Genomic DNA, 16,467 nt, shown 5'->3' with positions numbered 1-16,467 from the left:
ATTTTCATTGTTTTAAAGTCACCAGAAGTCAGGAAACAAAGTCTCTGAAACTAAAACCCCCAGACCCCTAGCTTTGGTTTTGAAATCCTCTCTATTTTTGAGGTCTCAATGTTGGCGTGTACGCAAAACAACCACATTTGAAGGAATTTCTTCGAACAGAGCCTTCAACAAAACGTGGTACAGACAGCACAAATGGCCGATGATGGGGCCAGTCTGGGCCAAACTGCCAGGGCCGATTTTTTGTCCCAGTCCAGCCCTTGTGCAGGGTAACAGCTGTGATACAGGACTATTAAAAAAGTGAATATAGTGCAGAAGAGACTGTTAAAACTGAATATAGTGCAGGGTAACTCCAGGCATATTCAGGCCAACAGTATAAGGAAAATAAAGGTTTTTTTTTTTAACATTACAGCATGTAAACATGTTCTAGTAGAAACACAAAATACAAGTTTGAACCTGAAAATGAGCACAATATTGGACCTTTAATATTTTGCTATAATTATGTCAAAATCCTTAAGGGGTTAATAATGTGAAGTTGCTAGTTTCCGAGCAGCACCTGAACGCAGCACAACAACCCCTCTTTGGCGCACATGAGAATGACGTCATGCGCTCGGACCGAGCCGTGACCTGCTGCTCCGCTATGCTCGAGGTCCGTTACCGACACATGTTCACCGCGTTAAAACACCGCGAAACACCCGGTATCTACGAGATGTAACGCGTTAAACGGTGCCGGTTCAGTGAGTAGAGGAGGGGAACAGCGTGGCAGCAGTGATTCTCATGAGCTTTAGTCGGTATTTAGCAGCTTAATGTTTATATTTTAAGTTTACCTTCAAGCTAGCTTCAGCTAACAAGCAAAAGTGAAACTGAATCTGAGCGACGTTTTGAGCAGCTGGAGGAGTTTGAGTCACAATAAACCCAATCGAGGTAGGTTTTTATGTCTTTATTATTGTTATTAATATGAGGCAGCTGAATGTGCAATGTGCTGTCATTGTTGCTGCTTCCTTTTTATTATATTTACATTAACAATGTAGCTGTGATTGAAGCTACACCAGATGTGAGCTGTAATAATCTAATAGCAGGTGTTGCAACAGAGTCAGCTGTAATGTCAGTGCAAAAATACATTGTCTTCATATTTTATCACCTATTTTGATAGGTGTTACAAATTTTTTATTTATTTATTTTGCACAATTTAAGACTATACAACATGACCACATAATAATGATAACAAACAATTAGGACAAGATATATATAATAACAACAATAACTACAGTAAATATATAATTATAGTTACACCAGATTCAGCTGTAATGTCAGTGCAAAAATACATTGTCTTAATATTTTATATATTTTTTAATATATATATATATTATTTTGAACAATTTAAGACTATACAACATAACAAAGGTAAACCATCATATTATTTATCACATATGAAATATATCTTCAGATTATGGTTGGGTTAGGACAGTGGATAAAACACTTCCTTTTTATTGTATTTACATTAAACAATGGGGTGTTGTAGCTGTGATTGAAGCTAATTTTACACCAAATGTGTGCTGTAAAAATGTAAAGTAGCAGGTGTTAAACTATATTCAGCTGTAATGTCTGTGCAAAAATATCTTAATATTTGATCACCTATTTTGCTAAGTGTTACAATTTGTATTTGTTTTTTATTTATTTATTTATTTTGCACAATTTAAGACTATACAACATAACAAAAAAAATAAAAATAAATGAATAATATACAGTGGGGTGTTGTAGCTGTGATTGAAGCTAATTTTACACCAAATGTGTGCTGTAAAAATGTAAAGTAGCAGGTGTTAAACTATATTCAGCTGTAATGTCTGTGCAAAAATACATTGTCTTAATATGTTATCACCTATTTTGATAGGTGTTACAAATGTTTTATTTATTTATTTTGCACAATTTAAGACTATACAACATAACAAAGGTAAACCATCATATTATTTATCACATAAGAAATATATCTTCAGATTATGGTAATATACAGTGCAGGAAGAAGCAAAAAAAACACTGGGCTTATCTGAAACGTCCACCTAAAGACAGGATTAATATAAAGAAATAATATGACTGCATAATAGTGATAACAAACAGTTAGGTCAAGATATATGTCAGACCATTATTATTATTATTATTATTGTTATTATTATTATTATTATTATTATTATTATTATTATTAATATGCACCAAATGTGTGCTGTAAAAATGTAATAGCAGGTGTTACACCAGAATCAGCTGTAATGTCAGTGCAAAAGAAAAATATTATATTAGTATTTTATCACCTATTTTGATAGGTGTTATACATTTTTTTTTTTATTAATTAATTTTGCACAATTTAAGACTATACAACATAACAAAGGTAAACCATCATATTATTTATCACATATGAAATATATCTTCAGATTGGGTTAGGACTGTGGATACAACTGTGGATATAACTGTTGGGCTCCCAACAGGTTTAAGAAATTATATATATTTGTTTGTTGTTTTTGTTTTGCTTATTTATTTTGCACAATTTAAGACTATACAACATAACAAAAAAATAAAAATAAATTAATATAAAGAAATAATATGACTACATAATAGTGATAAACAATTAGGACAAGATATAAATAATAATTATTATTATTAATATGGGGAGTGACAGTTTTAACAGTTTTCTTCATCTCCTTGTATTTTTATATCTGGTATATTTTTTTGTACTTTGCACTACTAACTATTTTACTGCCTTTTTACTAACATGTTTTGCACTACGGAACTGTGATGCTGGAAACTTGAATTTCCCTCGGGATTAATAAAGTTACTATCTATCTATCTATCTATTTATCTAATAACAATAATAACAATACAGTAAATATATAAAAAAAAAGACAAGTGTGTGTGTGTTGCGTGGAAGTGTATCGTCAGTGTTTGTGAGGAGGATATTGATTTAAATTTCTATAAATAATAATTGTGTCCTCTTTGTGTTTAGATAGTGTCAGACATTTTTGATAGATGTTAACCAAATAAATGTGACCACATTTAGATACAGAGAGAGTAGTAACATCTATCATAATACAGTATGTGATTTATTGTAACACCTGTTGTATCACACAGTGGGGAGTGTTTTCTCTCATTCATTCAGTGATGTTGTACATTTGTGCTTGTAAGGTATCAACTCTATAACAAGACATGAACATGGTTGCTTCCTCTCTTTAGCAGCAGCTTGACCCCTCGTCATCATGGACTCCTGAAATCTTCAGGCTTCAGCGACTCATCCGGTCGCTTGCGGTTGTTTTTGTGGACCGGAGGTCACCGTTCAGACTACTGTCCTCCCGAGCAGAGGGAGCGAGCAGATGGGGAACAGTTGCTGTCGCGCTGAGAGTCCCTGTGGCAGTGCGGAGGAAAGAAGTGGTTTGCTGAAAGATGACTCGAAGGTCACGGTGCCCACAGGTGACACACTTGTGGTGGGGACCTGTGGTCCTGAAGGAGATGATGACATCAGGTGAGATAAACATTGCTGTATTGTATGATTGACAACATTACAACATGATCTGGTGACATGGTGTTTCCTCGAGCAAACTTCAGGGGAAAAATCAAAAAGTAATTTTATAATTGCAATTCAGCAGCGAGTTACGTCCTCAGAGGTATTTTCATGATCCCACAGATGTAGAGTAAACCTTTAATGTCCTAGAGGGGCGATTTTTGCTGACATACAGCGGCCAACAAATACAGAAAAATACGGCAGTGAATTAAACAAAAATTGATCCAAAAAAATACACACTGTCACTTCTGGCTTTGTCACTAATCGCCAGCCCCACTTTGAGAAAGTGGCTACTAAACAAAGCCAGAAACCAGGAGGACCCTCTGTTGCATCCACAGATGCTAACAGGCTAAATCACATTATGTTTAAAAAGCCAGTAACTAATGGAATAAAAGACCTCTAGAGAAGGAAACCCCCCAACAATGGAAACAATGACATCACTGCTGACGGAGCTAACAGTGCTTACCTGAGGGGGAACCTGAGGGTGGGTTACTCCTCTATATCTTTACATAGCAAATAGTTGTTCGCTGTTATTAATGCTCTGAATATCTCATAGACCAACTTTAAAAAAAAAAAAATTCAGACTGGGATCATAGCAAATCTTAGAACTGACTCAATAAAGGAAGTGAAGAACACTTTATACAAAGACTTGTCAGTGTTAAAACTAACTTTTTAAGGAAGCTTTCTTGTGCTGTCTGTTGGTTTTGACTCAGACAAATGTCAGATCATGAAATTTCCTTTAAAGATGTGACTCACTGCTGGATAACACGTTAAAAAAATTGAAAATCCCCCCCTAAGGTTTGCGTAGGTTGTGTTATATGACCAAAACTAAGAGTAACATAAGGTGGGCTAAGGTTACAAATAGGGCTGGGGACTTCCAGAGGTTCTTCCAGTGGTTGGTAGGGGTGTCACGGTCCTCCAAATTCATGATTCGATTTGACTTTCAATGTTAAGGTCACGAATGGATTCGATTTTCGATTTCAACATGCCGTTGTTAGACTATGGAGTCTTGATTCGTAAAGATCAACGGATCATTTGTTTTATGCCCTGAAAACAGTCATTTATACTTTCAAATTCTTCTTTAAAAAGAGAACTGAACTCCCCTTTTATTTAGAAAGTGTTTAAAAGATTAGACTACAATATAAATAGCTGCATTTTTTCAATATCGGTAGTGCAGGAAACTAACTAAAGATGACTGTTTTGATTATACATTTCCCACTTCCTCCCCACATTACAGAGATACTGTTGAAACATGTTGCTGCAAAATCTTATCTATGATATCTGCTCTGGGTTCCTGTTTATGAAAAGGTTATTACACAATATATCAAAACTGCAACTGAGTTAGGCATTGAATTTAGGGTTTGAAGGATGTTATTGTTGTATGATGTGACGTTGCTCATCCTCTCTCTGTGTTCTGTCACTCAGGAAAATACCTGATGAGGCCACTATAAAGGTGAAGGAGGCTGTGCAGGTGAAGCAGAGTCCCGAGGTCGCAGAGACGGAGCCCAATAACACTCAGGAGAATGGACCCTTGCAGAAGGAGGTCATACAAACAGCAGCACCTTCTCCCAACAAAGGGTCTGAACTCGAAGAAAACTCCACCAGAGTACAAGATGAAGATATGAAGGACCGTCCTGCAGACAGTGGACAAGCTGAGCTCCTGCAATGCACTTTAAACTCTCTGCAGAAACAAAACGCCACCGCTGATTGGGAGGTTTTTACAGCAACAAATGCGGCACCAGAAGAAGAAAATGCGGCACCAGAAGAAGAAAATCCAGCCTCATCGCTGGACAAAATCCCTGTCAGCAGCTCCCCAACAGCAGAGGCAGTTTGCCCTGAAAACCACACTGAGACAAACCCAACAAGAGAGCACATTACATTGGACACTGCTCATGATAATGAAGAAGAGGCCGGCTCCATAATCAGTATTGAAAAGGCTGTAGCCGAGCCACCAGTGGAGTTTGCTCAAAACAATGAAGTGTTATCCGTGCCAGACCCTCAGCTCACTGCGGCAGCTTGTCAGATGTCGTCCATCTCTGCGGTTGGTCAGGAGAACGACAAAGAGTCTGCGAGCTGGTGAGTCACATGGCTAGACAAACTGTGAGGTTTCTGTTTCTGCTGCTATTTTGGATGTTGGTTAAAAAAGCAAGCCATAATTTCACTCCGTTTGGCTAGTTCGGACTAGCCAAACGGAGTGAAATTCATACTTTTGGTTCGTTATCTATTTATTTTGGTTCGGTATCACAGTGCACAAAAAAAATGTAATTGCTGAGGGGCGTGTACAAAGGGGCAAGGCCGACGTTTTTCCGCTTTGACTCGGCACTTATCTACTGTGTGCACAAATCCCTTCTCCTCCAGTTTATCTTGAATGACTTTATAAACATCACTAGACTTTATTTAGCATATTCTGTACGTTCTCTTCGGCCCAGATGTCAAGCAAACATCAGACTTCTGCAGGAGTCCAGGTCCGTCCTCTCCCACTCATGTTCACCTGGCGTTTACCGGTGTCCAACTCAACAAATGCCTGCGCAGGCAGCCCATAATCCCCTGCGGTTTGATTCACATTCTGCAATTTGTTCGGATTATGTTCTCACTGCAATTGAACCGCACCAGAGGTCGCTTGGAAACGAGAGGTGGTCTCAGACCTTTTCCAAGCAAACTCTAGTTGTTTCTGTCTGCACCAGAGTACAATTACTGCGTTCACAACCGCCCAAACGAACCGCACCAGAGTTTGATGAAAACAGACTAAATGTTGGCTTGTGAAAGCGCCCTTAAAATGTTTTTAATGATCTGACAACTATAGACCAGTGGTTCCAAATCTGGCGGTTCAGTAGCAAGTTAAATATGAGGGGTTGGATGGACGATTCTCTTCTCTTCCTCGTAGCTTTAAAAGGATAAAAAAGACGAAAAACATTTCTACGACGCAAAAAGTTACTACTAGGAGTGTTTCCTCAGATTTTCCTCTCATCCTTTTCTAGTGAATTACTTGATAATTTTACCTCTTAAGTTCACTTAAACATATTAAAATGAAACAAATCAGAGAAGGAATAATTCATCTTTTGTTGAACTGGTTGCATCCTGAACCAGACAACATATCATGTGATTTTTCATGACCTCAAAAGATACCATGGTAGTATATTTATACTGGAAGGAGGAGGTGGCTGTTTCTGTATTTACAGTGTTTTTACTATGTCGCCCAGTCGTCTGAGTCAGGCTGGAAAACATGCAAGATGCAGTTATATCGTACGCAAATAGCTTTATTTTGCACCACTTTATATGGTAACGGGCATCGAGGGCAGTGTTGCAAAATCAATGAGCAGTGTGATCAAGTACTTTGATTTGTTGTGAATGAAATACACTGTCGCATAAATAGAAATTACAGTACAAAAATATTCATATCTCAAAACCCTGCTTCTGTACAATCCTGCTGTATACTTATTAATATCTTTCTCCTGTCATTCTGTGTCTAGTGCTGTGAAGGAGGATTCAGAGATTGGCAGTTCTTCAGTGTGCACGGAGGGCGGCGGTCCTGAAGTCATAAGAAGCCATGATGTCGGTGAGTCCTCTCCTGGGTCAGAGCCCTCGGGACTCAACCACAGTGGTGAGGAGCGAGACGCCGCCAACTATGTCAGGGAGCCAGAGGCCACAGCCCCGGCAGACGCCAGCGACAGGTCAGTGAGTTTGCAGATTGTGACATCAAAACAACACGCTTGTTTACATCAACTGTGTACTTGTGTTTTTGAGAGCCTTCCTGTGGCCACTAGGGGGCGCATAAACACCACAGCTGGTTGTATAAGCAAAATGATTTATTACACACCACTAGTATCCTTCTATGTTTCATGATATAAAATGTCATTTATGAGTTCAAGCAAAGTACCAAACATGTTTTCTCTCTCCAGCTCAAAGTCCGACCAGGATGCACAACCAGATGTTGAGTGCACAACTTCAAGCTCAAAGGAAGTCACTTCCTCGGAGGACATCAAACAGGATATTGCAGAGGAAATGATCCTGAAAGGACAGGACGAAGATGGAGATGTTCCCAAAGCGAAGGAGGACAATGAGATGAAGGAAGAGGCAGAGAACGCTCCAACAGAGGCCGAGGAGATTCAGGCTGGGAAAGATACTGAGATTCAGGAGGTAACTGGAGAAGAGGAGCATGATGTGAAGGCTGATGAGATACCCGTCACAGAGAGAGATGGCCTCGGTAACAGGTTTGTAATGATCATTTTTTTAGTTGCTTTATAGAGTGAACATCACATCATTGTTCAAAACTGTGTGGCTATGTAGACCATGTGTCTAATCTTCAGCTTTGAAAGATGTTAAGGCCCAGACATACCAAACCCACATCAAAAAACTAGCGGCGACGAATACTGACTGCTGCGTCGCCTCACGTCGCCTTTGTCTTGGCCAAAAAGTTGCACTCAAACACACCACAAAGACGACACCGAACAGACATCTACAGCACACGTTTTGTGCCTGCTTGAGAGGAAATAACTCTCCATACCAGCAGGTTACGGTAGTCTGTATTCGTCATTCAAAAAGGGAAACCGGAAGACCGAAGACGACGGATATACAAGCCGTTGTTATGATACAAACATGAAACAAAGCGGCGTTTGTTGACCATTTTCACACCACTCTCACTCACCACTTAGCTTCATTCCAGATGGCCGTGTCGCTGTGAAAATATCTCTGTATTGGAATGATCAGATGAGATGAAGATGAAAAATTAGAAGAGCCTTCTGTGTTTGCTTTCCTCACTTCCGTTTCTCTTCTCGTGCACTGATTCGTTTAACCTGAACAGCGAATCAGAGTGATTTCTCTCACCGACGAGCTCCGCAGCCGATTCAACATGCCGAATCGACCAAACAGCCTCTAACACGGGCAGACTAGAGCTGACGGTGAGGGACACACTGAAAAAACTGGGCTGACAGACGCTCGCCGACTGCTCGAAACTGGTGTGTCAGGGCCTTTACACATCATCCCCAAAGACATTGTTAAAAACGTGGTTGTGTTATTGTAATTTCTGCTTGCGCATAGTGGTACGCCACAAAGTCATTTATAAAAAAACATGAGAAAAATGTAGGTATTTTGGTGTTTGTTATCATGGTTTGGAAGAAAGTTAGGTTAAGGTTGTTTTATTGTCAACAAATCCCTTAAGATGACCAAAACCAACAATGTGTTAGTCTGTCTTTCCACACTTTCTGCGCCTGTGGCTCTCAGTGCCAAGTTCATTTTTTTGTTGCTAAGTTATTTCTTAAAATAGCTGGGCACTGAGGAGCAAACATTACTTAACTTAAGTAAATAGTGCATTCCATCAGGGACTATTTTCAGCTGCAGATTAATATCAATTTGGTGCACTTGTGAGTATTTGCAGCAGCAGGATGGTGTATCTGGGATTAACTCAAAATAAACTACTCTGTCCATGTTCATGAATTGAAGGAACATGTCACGCAGTGCAACAGTGTGGATCATTGATGGGTTTTAATAGTTTTGGGGCAACAATAGAGCTCTATGGCACAGAGGAAGAAGATATGTCAGGCTTTGTACACACAAAACCACTTGTCAGTAGGATCAATTCATTGTTGGTTTTGATCTTTTTTGAGTTGTTGACAATAAGAATAATACAAATCATAGCCAGCCTTATGCGTGAAGTATTGTACATAGAGTTCAGTCACTTAAGTGTTTTCTTTTTCCTTTTTTAGTGAAGAAGACCTGTACAGAGGAGCTGAGGAGCTGTCGGCATCACAAAAAAATAAACCAGAAACTACACGTAAGAACATCCAAATCACACATCTACACCGAACAACAATATACAGTGAATGCATCGAAAATATGCACACAAAAGACTTCTCTCAAATCTTGCCAAGATCATCCATCCACCTGACAGGTGTAGCGTATCAAGATGCTGATTAAGCAGCATCATTATTACACAGATGTTCCTTAGGCTGGTCACAATAAAAGGCCAGTCTATAATGTGCAGTTTTATCTTGAAAAAAGAGACTTATTAGGCACTGAACTATGGATTTGACATGAATAGCGCTACAGATATGTATTATTTGGTCACAGATACCCCAAACAACAAGGGGGGAGATGTGAGGCCGATTAGATTTACTGCCTAATTCTCGTAAATGACATTGGAGATGACTTATGGTTGTGAAATTAACCTTCCATGGGCAACAGCTCTGGTGGAAATTCCCGCCGTCAGCAAGTATTTAATACTATTGTCAACATGGGAGTGGGCAAATATGCTTGCTTTGTAAAGGGGAGACTCGTGGGTACCCATAGAACCCATTTTCATTCACATATCTTGAGGTCAGAGGTCAAGGGATCCCTTTGAAAATGGCAATGCCAGTTTTTCCTCGCCAAAATGTAGTGTAAGTTTGGAGCGTTTTTTAACCTCCTTCTCGACAAGTTAGTTTGACATGGTTGGTACTAATAGATTCTTTGGGTTTTCTAGTTTCATATGATGCCAGTATCTTCACTCTAGCTTTAACACTGAGCCCGATACAACCTAAAAAATCAAAAGTTGCATTGATCCGTTAAAGAAATTAGTGGTGTTAAAACAAATTTCCGTTTACGCGGTTATCATCACGTTAACTTTGACAGCCCTAAAAATAATACATACTATCGTATAGCAAAACCTGTTCTGCATGTAAAATGAAAATATGTCACCATGTTATTAGTCAGCTGGTTGCAGTAAACAATATCTGAAAGTTTTCCTCTCAGCACAAAAGTTATTCAGGAAAACGTTTAAAAATGCCAAAAATAATGTGGAGTCTGCACTTTGTCACGGTCAGCCAACGTTTCTGGTTACGTCTGGCATCTGGAACGCTTGGAGGTCGGAAGTCGGAAATTTCAACTGGGAAAAACCTCCGGGGTTGTCTGGAACGCAGCATTAGAGCGGCCTTTTATTGTGACTGGCCTGAGGAACACCTGTGTAATAATCTTGCTGTTTAATCAGCATCTTGATACGCGCCACACCTGTCAGATGGATGGATGATCTTGGCAAAGCAGAAGTGCTAACTAAGACGGATTTTAGCAAATTTGTGCACCACAATTGAGAGAAGTAAGTCTTTTGTGTGCATAGGAACAGTCTTTTATTTCAACTCGTGAAAAATGGGAGCAAAAACAAAAGCGTTTATATTTTTGTTCAGTATTGAAAATGCATCCGAGATTTCACACACTACTTTTGTTTTGTCATGTAAAATACAGACAATAGTCCCTTTTTGTTCCTCTCACTCTCCTCTCTCTTTCTCAGTCTTAAAGGTGGAGGACAGATGCAGTTTGGCGCCGGCGGTGGACATCCTGTCTTACAGTGAGAGAGAGTGGAAAGGAAACACTGCCAAAAGTGCTCTCATTAGAAAGGTCGGTGCCGGTAGCTCCTGGGAAGAAGTGTTTCAGATTAGTTTTTATGTATTTTTCCCACATGAATGGGCTAAGAGACTTCCTGTGGTGTCCCGTGTGTGCTGCTGCAGGGTTATAAAGAGATGTCCCAGAGCTTTGGCAGCGTGAGGAGAGTGAGAGGCGACAACTACTGCGCTCTCAGAGCCACGCTGTTCCAGGTGTTCTCCCACAGCACCCAGCTGCCCGCATGGCTGCAGGACGACGACGACATTAACATGGTAAATACTCACTTAACGAGATGGTATCAGTTGACCATTTGCTAAGCCCCATGCCCCTTAGTTACCGTTGCTATGCATGTCAAGCATTCTGTTCTGCCAGTGAGCCTTGAGCTCATTTGAACACAGCTGAAATCTCATCTCCGCATTTTAATTGCAGCTTCTGAAGCAACTGGAGGCCCAGGAAGGTCTGATAAGTCAGTGGACATTTCCTGGAGAGTGCGTCCAGGCAGAGGGGTCGGGAGATGCCACCCCGCAGCTAAAAGGCTACATGGAGCTTCTTCTGAATAAGGTACTAGCTGCGTATCTGCTCAGAACACATGCACACAGTGAGAACGTTTTTTAAAGACACAGCAGAGTAAACCACAGCACTTTATTTATGTCGTCTGAGGACACTGAGGGCATTGATACTCATCCACGGAGCTTTTTAGTTGTGATTGCTACCATATGTTAAAGGGAGGTAGTCTTCTAAATGCTGCACTGATCCGTCTCTGTGTCATTAACACAGCCTGGTAATACCGGACCCTCAACCTCAAAGAAACTGTTTCTACTGTTAAAACCACAGAACCTCTTTACTGTAACTGAATGAGGCCTCGAGCAGATTTTATGGTCAGTCACTGGAATTGTAGTGTTTACCTCACATGAAAGTCAGACCTCTTTTTGCTTTTGAGAGGTAACTGTGTGCTGGTTTTGTGGCTGACATTATGAATTCAATACGGTTGCACTGTGTTGTGTCATTCTGGTCTGTGCTGCTTCCACAAAGATTCCTTTTTTATTTGCACTAATGTGTGTGCAAGGAATGAGGAAAATGGATATCCAATAGAGTGCTGCAGGAATCCAGGAGTCCTAAAACCCGGAAATGAGTCGGCATTTTTGCTCTTCCAGCTCCCTCCTCTCGAAGTCAATGTTTTTTTTTTTAATGGGTTTCTGTCTAGATGCCTGAAATATGGTCTGTGGTTAACACAAGTTGAAGAGATTTTAATGTTTTGTTCTACGATATATAAAATACATCTGTAAATATCCCACTCGTGAATTTTGAAACCTTTACTTGTCTTCAAAAAGGCGGTTGCTAACAAGTGGCTAAATGAGACTTGGAGCCCTGTTCAGACCTGTCATTAACATGCGTCTTGGGTGATCTGATCAAAAGTGGACAGCTCTAAGTCCGCCTGTTCACACCTGGCATTAGAATGCGTCTCGAGTGACCACTTGTGATACGATCTCACTTCCCCTGCTCCATATGCAAATAAACGCTTAGTAAACACATGGCTAATACAGCCGACATTGTGACGTAATATTACTAAATTCTGGTACATTTGATTAACATCAAAATAAACACAGACGCATCTCAGACAGTATGATAATAATGCACTTCCCGTGCCTAGTCTGATAGTCTGTATGTATGTAGCCTATAGATAAGATATATTTAAATAAAATACAGTTGTACCGACAGAATACAGTAGAGCACAGAGGCCGTTTCCATGTGAGGCTTGCACCTGTCTGTCTGTTCACCTGAGGAAGCTCAGTGAGACCCCGCGGATCCAAGAGGGACATCAGCTGAATAGGCGGTCCTTCGATGTGGCCCAGGAAACATTGGCGTACACACTGCTAAAAGTATGTGGCCATATGTGGCCCGGACCACCTCTGAAGGTGGTCTGAGCGGTCGGATCTCAATGCATCTCGGGTGCATTCACACCCGTACTGTTCACTTGTGATCCGATCGGCCGGGACGGATGTTAACACAAGGTCTGAACAGGAGCCTACTAAACGTCATTACGCCGAACACTAGTATGCCTTTAGCTCAGTGGTGGTGACGTGAAGTCATGCGATTGTGGTGCAGCTTTTTACTTCTGGCGATTCTGCATTTATGCTTCAAAAATCATAAAAGCGGTGTTCAGTTGTGAAGATCATCTTGCTGAATCAAAGTATCATAAATGTTGGTTTGCCACAGAGCTCATTTTCTGGAATAATATTGGCGTTTTGTCGAGGAACCCAGTGCGATTCTAATATCCTGGTTGGTCTACAAAAATATGTCAACCCTGCAGCACGCTATAGGCCTTCAATAAATCCCAGTTTGGTGAAACCGATTTTTGTCTTATTTTGTTTGTCAGTTAAAAGTGAACAGACAACTGCAGCAAATCCTCACATTTATAAAGCTATAACCAGCAAATGTTTGGCATTTATACTTATAATATATAAATGACTTCAATGATTACATGCTCATCAAAAACAGTTATTGATTTAACTCCATCGATTTGTTTTCCAGTGGCGGGCAGCAGTGGACTGCTCCTCCGCTGCGGAGCGGCAGCAGCTGTGCGAGCGAGTGTTTCAGGGAGGAGAAGAGGAGCTGGGGCTGCTGGAGGCGCTCAAGCTGCTGATGCTGGGCAGAGCGGTGGAGCTGCACGGCTGCATGCAGGCCGGCGGAGACGTCCCGCTCTTCTGCTGGCTGCTGTTCGCCCGGGACTCGTCCGACTGCCCGCGCTCCTTCCTCTCCAACCACCTCAGCCACGTGGGCCTCAGCGCCGGGCTGGAGCAGGTAGGAGAAAAACGCAGACTCGCTTCAACAGGCATTTAAAGACATGATTTACTGGCTGCATACAGTAGCTTCCTGGCAGGTAGGGAGCATTTACATGAAAGTTTTTATGGAAAACAACAGACTGGAAACTAGCTGCTGGGATTTTCTCGGCCGTTTGAATCCATTTCCGCTGAATTAACGGTTGTCATGCTTGGTAACGAACAAAAACAACAACAAATGTTGGGTGTCACGAGAGCAGGGCGTGTAAGGTTCTTATAATCTGAGACCTACTTAGTGAAACATGCTGGTGCTTGTCCTGTTTTGAAGCTGTAACCTCTGGGCTGAGGACGCTACAGGAAAGACAAGCTGCTGTTTGCTTTTAATTGTTATTTTCACATTTTCAATAAAGGAAACCCCACCCATAGATATATGCTTTAGCAGCTGATGCATTGTAAGCCGGGCTTTTCTGTAACCGTGCTATTATCTCTCTGCCAGGTGGAGATGTTCTTGCTGGGCTACGCCTTGCAGTGCACCATTCAAGTTTACAGACTGTACAAGGCCGACACAGAGGAGTTTATCACCTACTACCCAGATGACCACAAAGATGACTGGCCCTCCGTGTGCCTCGTCACGGAGGACGATCGTCACTACAATGTGCCAGTTGTAGAAGCTGCAGAAGAAGAACTACACGAGCAGCTCGACTCGAGCTGATTGACTCTGCAGAGAAATCTCCTGCCATAAAAAAAAAAAAATAAAACACTCCTCAGGTCGATCAAGATGAATACATTTACGCCAATTAGAGGAATAGTTGGACGTTTTGGGACATTTGCTTTCTTGCTGAGAGTTTGACGTGAAGATCAATACCACTCATGTCTGTCCGTTAAACATGGAGCTACAGCGAGCGTCTGGTTAGCTTAGCTTAGCGCAAAGACTGCAAACAGGGGGAAACAGCTAGCCTGAGGCCCGGATCAGATAGAGTGCGTTTTGTTGAATACTCGATTCTGATTGGTCAATCACAGCGTTCTACGGTCTGTTATTTCTTTATAGCAGACCGTTGCTATGTTTAACAGACCGTTGCTATGGGCACAGTTCTGATGTCGGATTCCGACGGACCGGTTTTGTGTCAATTTATCGATTTCTTAAGTAAGTAGCTGTGTAATAAGCGGGATAATGTACGGCTAGCGGGTCATTGTTGTGAAATAAACCCCGTACGGTACGGAGCGTTCACACTAATCAAACCAACTGGACTTTGGTGTCACTTTGGCCCCGGATCCCTGATGATGTGAAAGCACCCAAAGAGACCCGGGATGCACCTCAAGGACTGTCTCCAGTCTTTGTGCTAAGCCAAGTTAACAGGCTGCTTGTATTGCTCCGTATTCAGCGCACAGACATTAGAGTGGTATCAATCTTCATATCTAACAAGAAAGCAAATTAACGTATTTCCTTTAAAAAAAACTAAATATGCTGATTTGAGACCCTGTACAAGATGTGGTTTACACACTTTTGTACACACTGTACTGTATACAGAGTTTTCTATTTGGCTATGTGTACATATATGTGCATCTGATATTGCGAGATCATCTCAGTTAAGTCCAAATTAGTTTGCAGGGTGTCAGTTTGACTTTCAGGTGGGAAAAAAAAGCCCAAATTTTCAACCTTTTTTTTTTTGTTTTTACATTTTTCTCTGTAAAATCCTGATCAAAACACAAGCTGCCAACAGCGCCAAAATGATTAGATGGGTGGTGTTTACACTGGAATTTGGGCACTTTAATTTAATATTAATTTATTTGTTTTCATTGTGTCAAAAAAAAAAAAAAAGCATTTTAAATCGAGTGAAATGAGTGAGCTTAGTCAAGTGAGGGTTTGGTGATTTATCAGGTTTAACAACAGCTCAGCTCCGATCGGAGGACTCGGAAGATGAATCGCAGCCTCTGTGTCAGAGGTGTGGTTTGTGATGTTGTGTGTCTGTGTGTGTGTGTGTCAAACTAAATGTGTAACATGTTGCCTTTAACCAAGCTGTTCTGAAGGGAAAAACGTGCCAATGTTGCTGCAAATACTGGCAACAGTCCCGACCACCAGCCACTGGATTCAGTCGTAAACGCTCGCTTGGTCCTCCATGTTGCCTTAGAACTAATGCACAATAAGGATGAATGTTGGTTATTAGTGATGAGAGGCCATTTTCTTGCCCTAATTCCAGAGCAGGCGAAGGTGATCTGTTAGCAGTTAAACATTGATTATTGCCGTCTGCAGGAATGTTTCTTTCTCTGTCAGATGTTTGGATGGCAATTTAGGTCAAACGTAAGTACAATTTTTGTAAATTTCTTTGATTTGTATCGGCTTGTTACAGCTTTTCCTAATTTTGAGAACAGAAAACATGAATTTGAACTGAAGTTTCGGAAGTTCGCTACAGAAAATGACACGTTACGTCTGTTTGGGGTCTCATAGACTCCATCTGTAAAACATGGTTGAATACAATGGATTTTCCTATGCTCTAAATCTGTGATTGGTGTGGACTGTACTTTATTTTAACCTGTTAAGAAGCTCCATCCTTTAGGAAAAAACGCCTAAAATAACTACCCAAAATTATATTATAAGCAATATCACCATTATAACAAAAATCCCATAGATAATGATGCAACTGAATGTATTCTACTACTCTTTACTACAACTAATTCAATAATAATTAAATTAGTGTAATGAAAATACACAATTAATGATACAATTCATAGAGATATACTCAGGCGTCCATGTTTCGTTCATGTATATTGTATACATACTGTTTACTTCAAAATATT

General features: G+C 40.7%; 1 protein-coding gene across 2 annotated transcripts; it reads left to right on the top strand.

The window, feature by feature from the left end:
* The first annotated feature begins 592 nt into the window (after nucleotides 1-592).
* LOC119480434 lies at nucleotides 593-16,172 on the top strand. Of its 2 annotated transcripts, none has more exons than XM_037756635.1 (11): nucleotides 593-921; nucleotides 3,220-3,502; nucleotides 4,967-5,617; nucleotides 7,012-7,212; nucleotides 7,441-7,752; nucleotides 9,244-9,311; nucleotides 10,800-10,906; nucleotides 11,017-11,163; nucleotides 11,321-11,452; nucleotides 13,424-13,693; nucleotides 14,168-16,172. In XM_037756635.1, exons 2-11 carry the CDS (start codon nucleotides 3,354-3,356, stop codon nucleotides 14,381-14,383), a joined length of 2,253 nt encoding a protein of 750 aa, XP_037612563.1. In that variant the 5' UTR covers nucleotides 593-921; nucleotides 3,220-3,353; the 3' UTR covers nucleotides 14,384-16,172. The 2 variants fall into 2 exon arrangements, with proteins under 2 accessions (XP_037612563.1, XP_037612562.1); XM_037756634.1 differs by having other exon boundaries at nucleotides 3,217-3,502.
* Nucleotides 16,173-16,467: the final 295 nt, after the last annotated feature.

Source organism: Sebastes umbrosus, chromosome 21, assembly GCF_015220745.1.
Source record: "Sebastes umbrosus isolate fSebUmb1 chromosome 21, fSebUmb1.pri, whole genome shotgun sequence".
Classification (NCBI taxonomy): Eukaryota; Metazoa; Chordata; class Actinopteri; order Perciformes; family Sebastidae; genus Sebastes; species Sebastes umbrosus.
The sequence above is the reverse complement of the archived record's forward strand: the minus strand, read 5'-3'. Positions and strand labels throughout refer to the sequence as shown.

What these genes read in the sequence shown, in the direction of transcription:
- LOC119480434 (XM_037756635.1), top strand. Translation starts at nt 3,354, where the DNA reads ATGGGGAACAGTTGCTGTCGCGCTGAGAGTCCCTGTGGCAGTGCGGAG. An exon ending in GACAAAGAGTCTGCGAGCTG is followed by an intron (nt 5,618 to 7,011) that starts GTGAGTCACATG and finishes TTCTGTGTCTAG; the next exon opens with TGCTGTGAAGGAGGATTCAG. An exon ending in ACGACGACGACATTAACATG is followed by an intron (nt 11,164 to 11,320) that starts GTAAATACTCAC and finishes TTTTAATTGCAG; the next exon opens with CTTCTGAAGCAACTGGAGGC.